This window comes from Macaca thibetana, chromosome 13 (assembly GCF_024542745.1).
Source record: "Macaca thibetana thibetana isolate TM-01 chromosome 13, ASM2454274v1, whole genome shotgun sequence".
Lineage (NCBI taxonomy): Eukaryota > Metazoa > Chordata > Mammalia > Primates > Cercopithecidae > Macaca > Macaca thibetana.
The window spans coordinates 18,214,636-18,230,348 of NC_065590.1; the positions used below are offsets into that span (position 1 = coordinate 18,214,636).

Here is a 15,713-nt window from a genome sequence, read left to right on the forward strand (position 1 = left end):
GCTCTGTTCATCTCCTCAAGATGGCACTTGAAAACTCTGCATAACTCCTCCCAATTCCCATTTTCCCCTTTCTGGGATCTTTGTATTCCCTCTATATGTGTGCAGTTTGGCCATCAGCCATGGATTTGAGTGGAGTGTGTTTGTAGATTTTGGATTCCCTTCTTTCTGGAATTTTCTCCCTGAATTCCCAACCAATCTGCCTGCCCCAATCTCCAATGGACATCTTAACCCATGAAGACTATAACTTCCCTCCTGAACTCTATCTTCCTTTTGCCATAATGACTAGGGAGTGTCTTCAGGGGAAAAGCTAGATAAACTCATCTCACCTGATAAGTTTTCTTCCCTCTAGTCTTATTCTGTCCAGTGTCTATCTGCCTTTGGTTGCACTCTAGTGACTTAAAAAGGTTGCTTGTAATAGTTATCAGTAGGCGGATAAGTTTGACCTAAGTTACTCTGTCATTACCAGGAGCTGAACCTGTATCTGTACTTTTGTTGTGTATTTTTTTTTTACTTGACATTTTAATGTAAGAATTTTCTAAGTTGTTAAAAATTTATAAACAAATGGACTTTAACTTTTTATTTTGTAAGTGAATATGCCATAGTTGGATATTTTCCTATTTTGGAAATCGAATGTTTTAATGTTATACATAGTGCTAGACTCTCGTTGTATGAAAGGGATAAGAAATGTGTGTTTTGAGGATTTGGACACAGGTTTCTTTTCCTGAAAATTTATTTAATCACTTGTATCTTAGATGAGGTATAATGATTATAAAATTTTTCATTTATTTGATATATTTATCCTTTCAAGTACACCTACATCCTATTTAAGTCAAAGTTTTTTATTACTGTTATTATTGCTGTTGTTTTTGTTCTTATTTTCCTTCAGAAAAGAGAAAACGTTCGTTCCTTGACTATGTCTGGCCATGTTGGTTTTGAGAGTTTGCCTGATCAGCTGGTGAACAGATCCATTCAGCAAGGTTTCTGCTTTAATATTCTCTGTGTGGGTACGTGCCACCTTATCTTCCTCTAAGTTGTTCCTTCATATTCCTTGTACTCACTTCATTCTTGTCATGGGCAGAGCGATGCTTATGTTATCAATTTGAAATCATGATCCCAGGGATTCTCTTCAGTTGTTTAGATTCTGTTGGTTTTGTTTTTGTTAGCTTTAAACTTTTGGCTTGTTCTATAAACATTTCAGTGTTGTTGTCAGAGTCCTGAGTAGCTTAGCACACTTACTCTGTGCTCTGCTAATGACCTGGGGGACCAGCCATAGTGTGTATTTCTTTCATGTGCACCCTGGCCTTTGAAATACTTGGGATCTTTGAAACCACTCTAGGCATTTACAGTTGTATTTCTTTTCAGCCATTCGTACAACCATAAAGATGTACCTTTGTGTGTTTCAGGGGAAACTGGAATTGGAAAATCAACACTGATTGACACATTGTTTAATACTAATTTTGAAGACTATGAATCCTCACATTTTTGCCCAAATGTTAAACTTAAAGCTCAGACATATGAACTCCAGGAAAGTAATGTTCGATTGAAATTGACCATTGTGAATACAGTGGGATTTGGTGACCAAATAAATAAAGAAGAGAGGTACGTGTTTTCTTCTTGTAATAAAACAAGTTTTTCTTATTTCAAGACATTTGCCTTATAGCCCTATGAACTATGATTTGATTTTCTCCTATGGTAATCCATACATTAATTTTTAACAATAAAATAATTAAGCAATATTTTGTTCTTATTAGCACATTGACATTTTTCTATCCATTTGTCTAATTTCTTTAGAATAATTTGAATCACCTTATTAAAATGTGCATTTCAGCAAAAGTAGCTTTAATTATTTCCTGACATGCAAATTAAATGTATATTAATTATACTAATTTTCAGGCAGGGCTTATCTCCTTAAAGAAAAAAAAAAAAAGACATGTAAGAACAATTATAGACAATGGCCAAATACCTGATGCGTGAATTTTTTGTAAAATTCTAATCAAATTAGCCAGTTAAATTAATAATCATTGCAGGAAAGTTTTGATAGTGAAATTTTAATTTATATTTTACCTGATATCTCTATTTCTTTTCATATTTCTCCTAAGCTCATATAAAGATTGAGTAGAGATTCTGTATCAAATTTAAACTATAAAAGGGGGAAAAGGATTGTTAAAGCAATAACTTTTTGTTTCATTTTCTTTTTTGAAATGAATTTCAATTTTTTTTTTTTTTTTTTTTTTTGAGGAGTCTCGCTCTGTCACCCAGTCTGGAGTGCAGTGGCGTGATTTCAACTCACTGCAATTTCCACCTCCCCAGTTCAAGCGATTATCCTGCCTCAGCCTTCCAAGTACCTGGGATTACAGGCACCTGGCACCACACCTAATTTTTTTGTGTTTTTAGTAGAGACGGGGGATTCATCACGTTGACCAGGCTGGTCTCGAACTCCTGACCTCAGGCGATCCACCGGCCTCGGCCTCCCGAAGTGCTGGGATTACAGGCGTGAGCAACTGCTCCCAGTCTTATTTCCATTTTTATAAGTGTTTTTTTTTCCTTTTAAAAAACAATTTCAAATTTTCGTTTAGATTTGGGGTACAATTGCAGGTTTGTTACATGGGTATATTGTGTGATGCTGAGGTTTGGGGTACAAGTGATCCAGTTACCCAGGTAGTGAGCATAGTACCAGTAGTTAATTTTTCAGCCTTTACCCCCTTCTCCCTTCCCACTCTAGTAGTCACCAGTGTCTGTTGTTGCCATCTTTATATCCATGTGTACTCAATGTTTAGATCCCACTTTAACCCAATGTTTAGATCCCACTTACTTATAAGTGAGAACATATGGTATTTGGTTTTTTGTTCCTGAGTTAATTTGCTTAGGATAACGGCCTCCAGCTTCATCCATGTTGCTACAAAAGACTTGATTTTGTTCTTTTTTATGGCTGTGTAGGAGTCCATGGTATGTGTGTACCACATTTGCTTTATCCAGTCCACGTTAATAGGCAGCTAGGTTGATTCCATGTCTTTGCTATTGTGAACAGAGCTATGATGAACATACAAGTACATGTGTCTTTTTGGTAGAACGATGTATTTTCTTTTGGATATATTCTAAGTTGGAATAGCGGGGTCGAATCGTAGTTCTGTTTTAAGTTCTTCGAGAAATCTCCAAACTGCTTTCCACAGTGGCTGCATTAATTTACATTCCCACCAACAGGGTACAAGCATTTCCTTTTCTCTACAGTCTTGCCAGTATCTGCTGTGTTTTGACTTTTTAATAATAGCCATTCTGACTGTTGTAAGATGGTATGTCATTGTGGTTTTGATTTGCATTTCTCTGATGAGTTATGTTGAGCATTTTTTCATGTTTGTTGCTGCTTGTATGTCCATGTCTTTTGGCCACTTTTTAATGGGGTTGTTTTTTCCTTGTTTAATTGTTAGTTTCTTACAGATTCTGGCTGCTAGACTATAGTTGGATGTATAGTTTGTAAAAATTTTCTCCCATTGTGTAGGTTGTGTGTTTACTCTGATGATGGTTTGTTTTGCTATGTAGAAGCTCTTTAGTGTAATTAGGTCCCACTCGACAATTTTTGTTTTTGTTGCCTTTGCTTTTGAGGACTTAATCGTAAATTCTTTTCCAAGGCCAGTGTCCAGCATGGTGTTTTCTAGGGTTTCTCCCAGGATTCTTATTGTTTGAGGTCTTACAATTAAGTCTTTAATCCATCTTGAGTTAATTTTTGTTTATGGTAAAACGTAGGGGTCCTGTTCTCTTACACATTATCACATATAATCTTTCACTTAAGGTTGAAGATGAATGTTTATACTTCTCCTTGATAATACAAATAGACAATGAAATTAAATTTAGAACACTTAAATTTTGTTAATCCCTTCTCCTGATTGCTATTATATACTAACACTCTCTCTCTCTCTCTCTCTCTTTTTATTTTATTTTATTTTTTTGAGACAAAGTCTCACTCCATTACCCAGGCTGAAGTGCAGTGGTGCGATCTCGGCTTACTGTAGCCTCCCCCTCCTGGGTTCAAGTGATTCTTAAGCCTCAGCCTCCTGTGTAGCTGGGACTGCAGGCACACGCCACCCCACCAGCTAATTTTTGTATTTTCAGTGGAGATGGGATTTTGCCATGTTGGCCAGGCTGATTTCAAACTCCTGGCCTCAAGCAATCTTCTTGCCTTGGCCTCCCAAAGTGCTGGGATTGCAGGCATGAGCCACTATCTGACCAAGTTCTCTCTCTCTTTTTCTTTTTTTTCTTTTTTTTTTTAATTTTTGAGGTGGAGTCTCACTCTGTCACCCAGGCTAGAGTACAATGAAGTGATCTTGGCTCACTGCAACTTCTACCTCCTGCACTCCAGCAGTTCTCCTGCCTCAGCCTCCTGAGTACCTGGGATTACAGGCACCCGCCATCATGCTTGGCTAATTTTTGTATTTTTGTAGTGACAGGGTTTCACCATGTTGGCCAGGCTGGTCTTGAACTCCTGACCTCAGGTAATCCTCCAACTTTGGCCTCCCAAAGTGCTAGAATTACAGTGAGCAACCATGCCTGGCCGAGTTCTCTATTTTTTAACTACACAAGGTATTATTATATGACCAGTATATGTTTATTACCATTTATTAACCAAAAATTTCTGTTTTACTCACATACTTGAAATTTTAGTTGGATATACAATTCTGGGTTGCCAGTTATTTTCTTTCTTGCATTGGAAATATCATTCCACTCTCTCCTGGCTTCCATCTTTGCTATTAAGGAGTCACCCTTAAGGGTTCTCTCCTTTTTTTCCTCCAGTGCTTTTAAGATCTTTGTTTTTATTGTTCTCCAATTTTGCTATGCTGTATCTGGGTTTTTATTATTTCTAATTTACGCTGCTTGTGATATGTTTGAGTTCTTGATTCTGAATAGTGTCCATCAGTTCTTTTTAAAAAATCTCAGACATTTCTTCTGTAAATATTGCCTCTGCCCCTTTTTCTTTGAAAACTTTGATGAAATGTGTGTTAGATCTTCTCATTATATCTTGTGTCTTTTAATCTCTCTGATTCATATTTTTTATCTTTTTGTCCAGATTATGAAAGAATGGCATATTATTTATTTAGCAGAAAATCTTTACAGTTTTCATTCTTGAATAGCATAAGACAAAACATTCAGATAGAGGTACATTTATGGTTATTTATTTAGGTCATATAATAGGTCCTCTTACTGACCTATTTCAGGTCATTAATAAAAGCTTCTTTGGAATGTTTATTTGAAATATATACTTAACAGATTAATTTTTCCCATTTTATTGTTTTGGGAAGTGAATCCTATTGGGTCACATTTAGACCACTTTCTGAAGGATCACTTACTATTGTTATAATAATCACTCTGATGATGAATTGAATTCTTGTAATGTTCAAGGTTTTATGCTATTTATTTAATTTATTTACTTGTTAAAAAAATATCATTTTTTGAGGCTGGATGTGGTGGCTCATGCCTGTCATCCCAGTGCTTTAGGAGGCCAAGGCAGGTTGATTGCTTCAGGCTAGGAGTTCAAGACCAGCCCGGGCAACACAGCAAGACCCTGTGTTTAAATGAATTTTTTAAAAAAATTCATTTAAAACAGAATCTTGCTTTGTCACCTAGGCTGGTGTGCAGTGGCACAATCACAGCTCACTGCAGCTTTGAATTTCTGGGCTTAAGGGATCTCCCGTCTCAGCCTCCCAAGTAGCTAGGACTATAGGCACCTCACAATGCCTGGCTGATTTTTAAAATTTTTTAGGGGGTCTTGCTGTGTTGTTGCCCAGGCTGTTCTTGAACTCCTGGCCTCAAGTGATCCTCCTGCCTTGGTCTCCCAAACCATTGGGATTACAGATGTGAGCCACTGAGCCTAGCCTATGCTAGTTGTAGTGGAAAACACAGATGTATAAGATACTGTCTCAGTCCTCACATTGTTTACCATTTGCATAGGGAGAACAATGTGTATTCTATAATTTTAAAAGAAGTGATGATCCTCAAGGACTAGAAGGTCAGGCAACTTTATAGAAGAATTTAATTCTGTACACATTTATTAAGTACCTCAGCTGCTCAAGGTACTGGTTCATTATAGGGCTAGAAGGATATTACAGAGGTTTCCAGGGAATTTGACATGGGAACTGTTTGCTGTTATTTTCACTTGGAAACCCAGATTTGTTTAATGAGAATAGTTAAGAGTAGAAAAGTAAGTTGCAAAGGCAGTGGTTTAACATATCAGAACTTGGAATGCTCACAGACTCTTCTTGGAACAGCAGTAGCACACTGCTCTGCACATGCACTGTGATTTGATTTGCATCTTGAAGGCTGAATAACATGAGACAGCCAGAAGGAAGACTGCATTTCCAGGGAGGAGTTATCTGAGCAGAGGATATAATTGGCCTTTCCTTTATTTATAATCAAATGAAAATAAAAACATGCCAGCATTGCTAGTTAGATACTTTCAGCTGATGTATGCCTTTCTTCTTTACTTATGCTTTTCGTGCCTTATAAATCTAAGAGGCAAAGAGTCATGGACTTTGACTTAAATATCTTTTGAGTATTGATACCTATGCATTTTCTCAATTAGTTAAATAATAAGCCATGTACCAGTTTGATTACAAATTAGACTGCTGCCAGCCTCTTTCAGCAGTCTGGTAAGTGTGGGAAGCTATGTCAGAAAGGGACCCAGCGTGTGAATGACTGTGAGAATGAATCAATGTAAATTCAATACCGTTTCAAGCACAGATTGCCCTAACGGTTTTGGAAGTACAAATGATACTGAATTTAGGAGAGTTTGACTTAATGATTTCTCAACTTTATGATAGGTTTATTCAGATATTAAATGCATTTCAGCTAATATTTTCAGCTTATGTGATGGATTTATCATGATGTAACATTGTAAGTTGAGAAGCATTTGTATAGCTTTTGTGCATGTTCTGCACATTTTTTTATCACTACAGTTATCTGTTCAGCATAGATATTAACTGTTTATTAATCAATGAAAATATAGACCTCAAACTTCTAAGAGTTGCACAGATATCTTAAGGTAGCACAAATAATGTTGTATTAAACATTTAAATAATTTTTCAGCTACCAACCAATAGTTGACTACATAGATGCTCAGTTTGAGGCCTATCTCCAAGAAGAGCTGAAGATTAAGCGTTCTCTCTTTACCTACCATGATTCTCGCATCCATGTGTGCCTCTACTTCATTTCACCGACAGGCCACTCTCTGAAGACACTTGATCTCTTAACCATGAAGAACCTTGACAGCAAGGTAGGTTGGGGAAAGGAATCAACTTACCATACTGTCATATTTATTTTGAACTATTAAAATATTTTTACAATATGGGTATGTATTGTAACTTTTATCCTGTGCATCTTTTTTTAATTATTATTTTTTTTAGAGATAGAGTCACTCTGTCACCCAGGCTGGAAGTAGTTGTGAGATCGTGGCTCACTGCAGCCTCAAACTGGTGGGCTCAAATGATCCTCCTGCCTCTGCCTCCCAGGTAGCTGGGACTGTAGGCATGTACTACCACACCAGCTAACTTTTTAATTTTTTTTTTTTTTATAGAGTTGGGTGTCTTGCTATGTTGCCCAGTTGGTCTCAAACTCCTGGACTTAAGTGATTTTCCTTCCTTGGTCTCTTCAAATGCTAGAACTACAGGCATGAGCCACCATGCCCAGTGCCTGGAAATCTTTAAAACATTTTATGTTTCCATCTAGCTTATTTTTTCAGAGAAATTCAATTTGGAAGATGAGATGCAAAGAAGGAATATTGCAATAAAATTGTAGTTCCCTTTTTAGTGATTAAATTGCATGCCAGAACATGGGTATTTTCTACATTTTTATTGCAGAATTTACTTTATGAAACTATTAAGTGAGAAGAACTTCATTAACAAGGATGAAGGTCTAATGTTTCATTAGATATTGTCGTAAAATAGATTTTAATTTGGACCATACAGAGAAAACCTATTTTTGAATTTCCAAGTCAAGGAGCTATATATAAATTTGGGGGAGCTATAGAAAAATTCATAAACTAACTCACTTCAGATTTTTATATTTGTTTAAAAGATGGCTAAAGACAGTAATCTTATATTAAAGAAACATTAGAATTTTCCATAATCTCAAATGGTATGCGAAATGAAGCTTTCATGATCCTAGTTACTAACTGTGTAAGTTGAATTCAAAATCCAAGGTTCTGGATGCTGCTGCTTTCTCTGCAGAAACCTGTATGGAAAGCCTGAAGGCCTGCCTAGTGAAGCTTTGGCACATCGGTCGATTTACTTTTGACTAGTCACTTGGTCCCCTGGTTTTAGCAAAAATTGATGTAGCTTATATGACAGTCTGTTCACCTGATCACATGTGATCAGATGTTCTAACCATTTAACCAGTTGTTTTCATAGTTGAGTCTGATTATGTGGAAATTCATATTTGTTAAAGGAACATAAAAACAAGAGTGTGCAGTTTTGTCTTAGCTAGAGTGGAGCAACATGAGGTAGTTTGTATAAAGAGTTGTAGAAGCTGGTGTCAGTGGAGGATGGCTCTAAATATTGGCTCTGTCATTTACTAGCTGTCTGATCTTGCACGTTTCTTTAGCCCTCTGAGCCTCAGTGAACTTAAGTGATTTTCAGTGTCCTCCACTTTTAAATAAAAACTAGGGAGAAGAACTACCTCAAGAGGCAGATATGAAAATTAATTAAATTGATCCATGTAAATAGAGGGTTTAGCAAATAGGCATGCTCAGTAAGAGCCTATCTGCCATAGAAGTTTGCTTTAGTATACTGTGTAAGTATATATTATCTAATCTTTTCCAACTTTGGTGACTTAAATATATTCTTTATTTTTTATGATAAAAGTGTAAACTACCCTGTAAACTATCTGCCTCTTATTTTACATAAGAAGGTTGTTGGGCCGGACATGGTGGCTCATGCCTGTAATCCCAGCACTTTGGGAGGCCAAGGTGGGTGGATCACAAGGTCAGGAGTTCGAGACCAGCCTGGCCAACATAGTGAAACCCTGTCTCTACTAAAAACACAAAAATTAGCCGGGCATGATGGCACACGCCTGTAGCCCTAGCTACTCGGGAGACTGAGGCAGGAGAATCGCTTGAACCTGGGAGGTGGAGGTTGTAGTAAGCCGAGATTGCACCACTGCACTCCAGCCTGGGCAACAGAGCAAAACTCCATCTGAAAAAAAAAAAAAAAAAAAAAGAAGGTTGTCTTAAAAGTTAGCTGAGGACTCCCCGTCCGGGTATAAAACAGGCAGTCAAGAGGGGTTAGGACATGGCCGTCATGCTGAACTGCCTGGATTCTGCTTCAGCCCCACCACTTAGCAGCTGTGTGGCCCTGGATGAACTCGGATTCAATTTTTCATGTGTAAAATAGTGCTAGAGGCCAGGCGCGGTGGCTCATGCTTGTAATCCCAGCACTTTGGGAGGCTGAGGCGGGCGAATCACGAGGTTAGGATATCGAGACCATCCTGGCTAACACGGTGAAACCCTGTCTCGCTAAAAATACAAAAAAAAAATCAGCAGGGTGTGGTGGCGTGCACCTGTAGTTCCAGCTACTCGGGCGGCTGAGGCAGAAGAATGGGGTGAACCCGGAAGGTGGAACTTGCAATGAGCTGAATTCACGCCACTGCACTCCAGCCTGGGCAACAGAGTGAAACTCCATCTCAAAAAAAAAAAAAAAAGCGCTAGAGAGAGCTCACTCTAAGACTTTTGGGGAGATTAGCTGAGATGAACATTACAAAGCATTTAGCACAATGCCTGGCATATATGAAGGACCTCTGTTATTTATTGTTATTTAAAACTTATTTAAAAATTAACAGGCACAGTTTATTGAGGATATTTACGTATTGGTATTCGAGGTACTGGCCAACCCACCCACCTTTGAGTCATCAGAAGTCTTTAAGAAGTGTTAGCCAGGAGCAATTTATATTGATGTATTCCCTTAGTGGATTTTCAGGAATAAATGGAAGAGCTAATGAGCACTTGTTCAGAGGCAGTGTACCTTGAACCAGCAGTTCAACCTGCAAACTCTTGTAATAACTAATTCTAGATGCTTCCTAGTCATCCCTCGGTATCCAAGGGGGATTGGTTTCAATACCCTGAGGATGCTGAAATTCCTTATATAAAATAGTGTAGGACAGTCTTGCAGTGCAAAACTATATTTTAGTCAGCAAGAGACCAAATATAGAATAGTGGTCCCATAAGATTATACCTTATTTTTACTGTACTGTATTATATGTTTCTGTATTTAGATATGTTTAGATATACACATACCATTGTATTATAGTTGCCTACATATACACATACTTACCATTGTATTATAGTTAGTCTACAGTATCCAGTGTAGTTACGTGCTATACAGGCTTCTAGTCTAGAAACAGTGAGCCATACCATACAGCCTAGGTGTGTTATAGGCTATAACATCAAGGTTTGTGTGAGTATACTCTGTGATGTTCACACAGCATCAAAATCACCTAAGGTCATATTCACATTCCTGTCAACATGTGTATTAGTCCGTTCTTGCATTGCTATAAAGAACTATCTGAGACTGGGTAATTTATGAAGAAAAGAGGTTTAATTAACTTACAGTTCCTTAGGCTGTACAAGAAGCCTGGCTGGGGAGGCCTCAGGAAACTTAAAACCATGGCAGAAGGTGAAGGGAAAGCAGGCGTATCTTATGTGACCTGAGAAGGAGGAATAGAGAGCAGGGGGAGGTGCTACACACTTTTGAACAACCAGATCTCGTGAGAACTTGCTCACTACCACAAGAACAGCAAGGGGAAACTCTGTCCCCATGATCCAGTCCCCTCTCACCAGACCCCTCCAACACTGGGGATTACAATTTTACATGAGATTTTGGGCGAAGACACAAATCCAAACCATGTCACCATGGTTAAGTAGCATGTGACTGTATATAACCTACTTGTATCCTTGCATATAGTTTAAATAATCTCTAGATTACTCATTATAATACCTACTACAGGCCAGGTGTGGTGGCCCATGCTTGTAATCCCAGCACTTTGGGAGGCCGAGGCGGGCGGATCATGAGGTCAGGAGATGAGACCATCCTGGCTAACACGGTGAAACCCGGTCTCTACTAAAAATACAGAAAATTAGCCGGGCAAGGTGGCGGGCACCTGTAGTCCCAGCTACTGGGAAGGCTGAGGCAGGAGAATGGCGTGAACCCGGGAGGCGGAGCTTGCAGTGAGCCGGGATCGCGCCACTGCACTCCAGCCTGGGCGACAGAGCGAGACTCCGTCTCAAAAAATAAATAAATAAAAATACAAAAAGTTAGCTGGGCATGGTAGCAGGCACCTGTAATCCCAGCTACTCGGGAGGCTGAGGCAGGAGAATCATTTGAACCTGGGAGGCGGAGGTTGCAGTGAGCCGAGATCACGCGACAGCACTCCAGCCTAGGCTACAGCTAGACTCCATCTTGAAAAAAAAAAAACATCTAATACAATGTAAATGCTATGTGAATAGTTGCTATACTGTATTTTTAAATTTGTATAATTTTTATTGTATTGTCATTAAAAAAAAAATTTCCCCTAATATTTTTGATCCTCGGTTGAATCTGTGGATGCAGAACCCACAGATGATGAGGGGGGCAGCTGTAAAGACATTGATGAGCATTACAATATTACCTTTTGACCAATACCTTATTTCATTCAAACCAAAATGAAATCTTTTATGGTAACAGTAAAGGTCACGGGTATCATGCACTCATTTAAAGATTGTCACTACTCACTTCTGCCTTATTCAGTTGATGAGAGACGAATTCTAAAATTGGGACTCCCTTATCAAAATCCTGTGTTTATCTTTCTATTGTACAAACTAGACAGGAAGTTAACACCTAAGTTTTGTTATAAGTTTAAAGGAAAAACCAGGATATGCTTAAATTACTTGATTTGGCCCATTTTAAATAGCAATACCCAGATTTTTTGTAGGGGCAGCTGGCGGGTGTAGGGAAATTCTAACTTACACAAGGGCACTGCATAAAGATGAGAGGTGTGCTTGCTGACCTCATCTCTCCACTCCCCAGGCTGCCTCCGGATAGTTGTCTTCTGTTCCTCAAAATCAGAACACTCAACCGCTTGATATGGAAAGTTATCTTCTCTTATGCCATTGGTGGCAAGTGACCCTCTTTGGGCAATATCTGTTACTTTCCCTCCCTCTAATAGTCATGTAAACATTGATGTTTAGTATTCAGTCTACTGCAGTTTATTGTGCAAGCAATTCTAAGTTATTAACTTGGCATAATTCGTTGAATACCTAAGTATATAATATTGAAACTAAGGACCTGGCATCAAAATGTTTATGTACTTTGACTAATTTAACAGGAAAGTTGTTTACTTAGGATTGCTAGAAAGTTTTCTGCCATTAATTTCATAGATAGATAGAAAAAATTCCTCTCCTTTGGAGCATATGGAAGACTGATACATTCAGATATATACTTGGCATCAATGTGAAATTTGAGAAGAGAAAAAATTAAGAATAGAATAGGAATTATAATTTTTTCCTCTTTTTAATTTATTTTTTATTATACTTTAAGTTCTAGGGTACATGTACACAATGTGCAGGTTTGTTACATATGTATACATGTGCCATGTTGGTGTGCTGCACCCATTAACTCGTCGTTTGCATTAGGTATATCTCCTAATGCTATCCCTCCCCGCTCCCCCACCCCACAACAGGCCCCAGTGTGTGATGTTCCCCTTCCTGTGTCCAAGTGTTCTCATTGATCGATTCCCACCTATAAGTGAGAACATGCAATGTTTGGTTTTCCGTTCTTGTGATAGTTTGCTGAGAATGATGGTTTCCAGCTGCATCTGTGTCCCTACAAAGGACATGAACTCATCCTTTTTTATGGTTGCATAGTATTCCATGGTGTATATGTGCCACATTTTCTTCACTCTTGTTGCCCAGGCTGAAGTATGGAATGCAATGACGTGATCTCGGCTCACTGCAGCCTCTGCCTCCTGGGTTCAAGCGATTCTCCTGCTGCAGCCTACCAAGTAGCTGGGATTACAGGCATGCACCACCATGCCCACCTAATTTTTTTGGGTTTTTAGTAGAGATGGAGTTTCTCCATGTTGGTCAGGCTGGTCTCGAACTCCCGACCTCAGGTGATCCACCTGCCTCAGTCTCCCAAAGTGCTGGAATTACAGGCGTGAGCCACCATGCCCAGCCAATTTTTTACTTTTAATCTGAAAATTACATTGTGGTTTTACTCTCTTGATACATATGACTGATTAGCCTGAGGTTTTTGATGAAAACCAAACTAAAAAACTTAACCACCAGTCACAAATTTGTGGAGCTATCAGTCTTTTGTGGGGATATTAATCTTATAGAACTAAATTTACAAGTTATTCGGTCTTCACAGCCCCATATCTCTTCCCCTCTGTCAGTGATAGGACTTTAAATAATATTGAGAAAGTTATTCCTTTGCATCATGAACACTTTTAATTGGTATTAGTACGTACGGTTTCCTTCCTCTGCTGTCTAAGTAAGTCTGTGACAATGGGGCATAGGTAGGCTTGGAGTCAGTCCTAAAACAAGAGGCAGAAAGAGAAGCTTCACCTGTCTTTTAGTTTTGCTGAGGGATCAATCACCCTGGTTACTTAGTGCTTAGATTACTAAAAAATAAAAATTCTTGGCCGGGCGCGGTGGCTCAAGCCTGTAATCCCAGCACTTTGGGAGGCTGAGACGGGCGGATCACGAGGTCAGGAGATCGAGACCATCCTGGCTGACATGGTGAAACCCCGTCTCTACTTTAAAAATACAAAAAACTAGCCGGGCGAGGTGGCGGCGCCTGTAGTCCCAGCTACTCTGGAGGCTGAGGCAGGAGAATGGCGTGAACCCGGGAGGCGGAGCTTGCAGTGAGCTGAGATCCGGCCACTGCACTCCAGCCTGGGCGGCAGAGTGAGACTCCGTCTCAAAAAAAAAAATAAATAAAATAAAAAAAAAATAAAAAAAAAAAATAAAAATTCTTAGTGAATTAAGGAGCCAGTTCAGTTTACCTTTTATCACATTTTACTTTTTAAGTGTTTGATGAAATTGCAAGATTTTGAGAGAAAAGAAAATGTGAGATTTCTAAACCTAAACTCAAATGAAAGATTAATCTTACAAGAGTTCTGCTTTCTGAAAGCATTGATTGAGGTGCCTGTAATCCCAGCTACTTGGGAGGTTGAGGGAAGAGCATCGCTTGAACCCGGAACGCAGTGGTTGCAGTGAGTTGAGATTGCATCACTGCACACCGGCCTGGATTAGAGCGAGACTCCATCTCAAAAAAAAAAAAAAAAAAAGATTGTGTGGCCAGCATCTGTAGGAATGAGCGTGTAAGGGGTGTATATATACAGGAGAGTGGCCATCTAGGTCCGGGTTGGCATACCTTTTCTGCAGAGGGCCAGGCTGTGAATACGCCGGGCTTCACAGGCCCTATGGTTTCTGGCAGCAGTAACTCATCTCTGCTGTTGTAGTGTGAATGCAACTGTAGACAGTACACAAGTAAATGGATATGGCAGTGTTCCTGTAAATCTTTATGTATAAAAATCAACAGCGAGATGGACCGTAGTTTGCCAGCCCTCCAATCTAGGTTTAGGGAAAAGAATGAACGGTTTTGAGTGAAAAAACAGCTGCAGGATTAAAAAAAAATCCTCAATAAGATTTTGTTTTTCTTTATTCTTAATAGGTAAACATTATACCAGTGATTGCCAAAGCAGATACGGTTTCTAAAACTGAATTACAGAAGTTTAAGATCAAGCTCATGAGTGAATTGGTCAGCAATGGCGTCCAGATATACCAGTTCCCAACGGATGATGACACTATCGCTAAGGTCAATGCTGCGATGAATGTGAGCTCCTGATTGAATGTTAATTCTGTTTTCCATGTGAAAATAAAACTAATTTGTGAGTAATATTGCTACTAATATACTTTCACTTGTGTCTTCCAAAAAGACTTCAAACAAGGTGAATTTTCAAAAAGTCCAGTATGAGAAATTGTTTTATTTTTTAAATTGGAAAAAGTATAAGGAGAATTTATTTTTAAGCATATTTTTCTTTCACCCTGCTTTCACCAAAATAAAGTGATACATTTGTGAGACTGGGATATACCTTTTGTGGAACCGTATGTAATTGCCTTAGAAAGATGACACCTTCCTACCCTGTCTTTATAAACATGAGAAGACTTTACAGCCTCTCTTTGCATGCTGTAGAATCTAACCCCGTCTCTACTAAAAACACACAAAAAAAACTAGCCGGGCGAGGTGGCGGGCGCCTGTAGTCCCAGCTACTCGGGAGGCTGAGGCAGGAGAATGGCGGGAACCCGGGAGGCGGAGCTTGCAGTGAGCCGAGATCGCGCCACTGCACTCCAGCCTGGGCGACAGAGCAAGACTCCGTCTCAAAAAAAAAAAAAAAAAAAAAAAAAAAAAAAAAAAAAAAAATCTTTAAGGAGGCCTCTTAAAGCTAGTATTTACGCTCCTTCTCACTTATAGGGCCAAGTTACATTCACGTAACTTTTAGTTTAATACAATGGAAGGTTACTAAGTTCTTTATTTTACTTTCTTGAAGCTAACACATTTTTAAAACACCTGGTTATATTTTGTAGGATCATGGGTTTTTAAATCCGACAGGCTTGGCCATATGTTCATTGGAGTTACTAACCTCCCTGAGACTTAACATATCTACAAAGTTAGATTAATACTGCCCACCTTAAG

The 15,713-nt window shown here is 38.9% G+C and overlaps 1 protein-coding gene across 9 annotated transcripts in view; it reads left to right on the forward strand.

Moving 5' to 3' along the window:
• SEPTIN10 (septin 10) overlaps nt 1-15,713 on the forward strand; it is a 70,454-nt gene that overhangs the window by 30,974 nt on the left and 23,767 nt on the right. For all 9 annotated transcript variants that reach the window (XM_050753049.1, XM_050753055.1, XM_050753047.1 and 6 more), the window contains 4 exons: nt 887-1,004; nt 1,404-1,599; nt 7,075-7,261; nt 14,691-14,852. In XM_050753049.1, the coding sequence (XP_050609006.1) occupies nt 887-1,004; nt 1,404-1,599; nt 7,075-7,261; nt 14,691-14,852 (663 nt within the window). The remainder of the gene's footprint in view (nt 1-886; nt 1,005-1,403; nt 1,600-7,074; nt 7,262-14,690; nt 14,853-15,713) is intronic.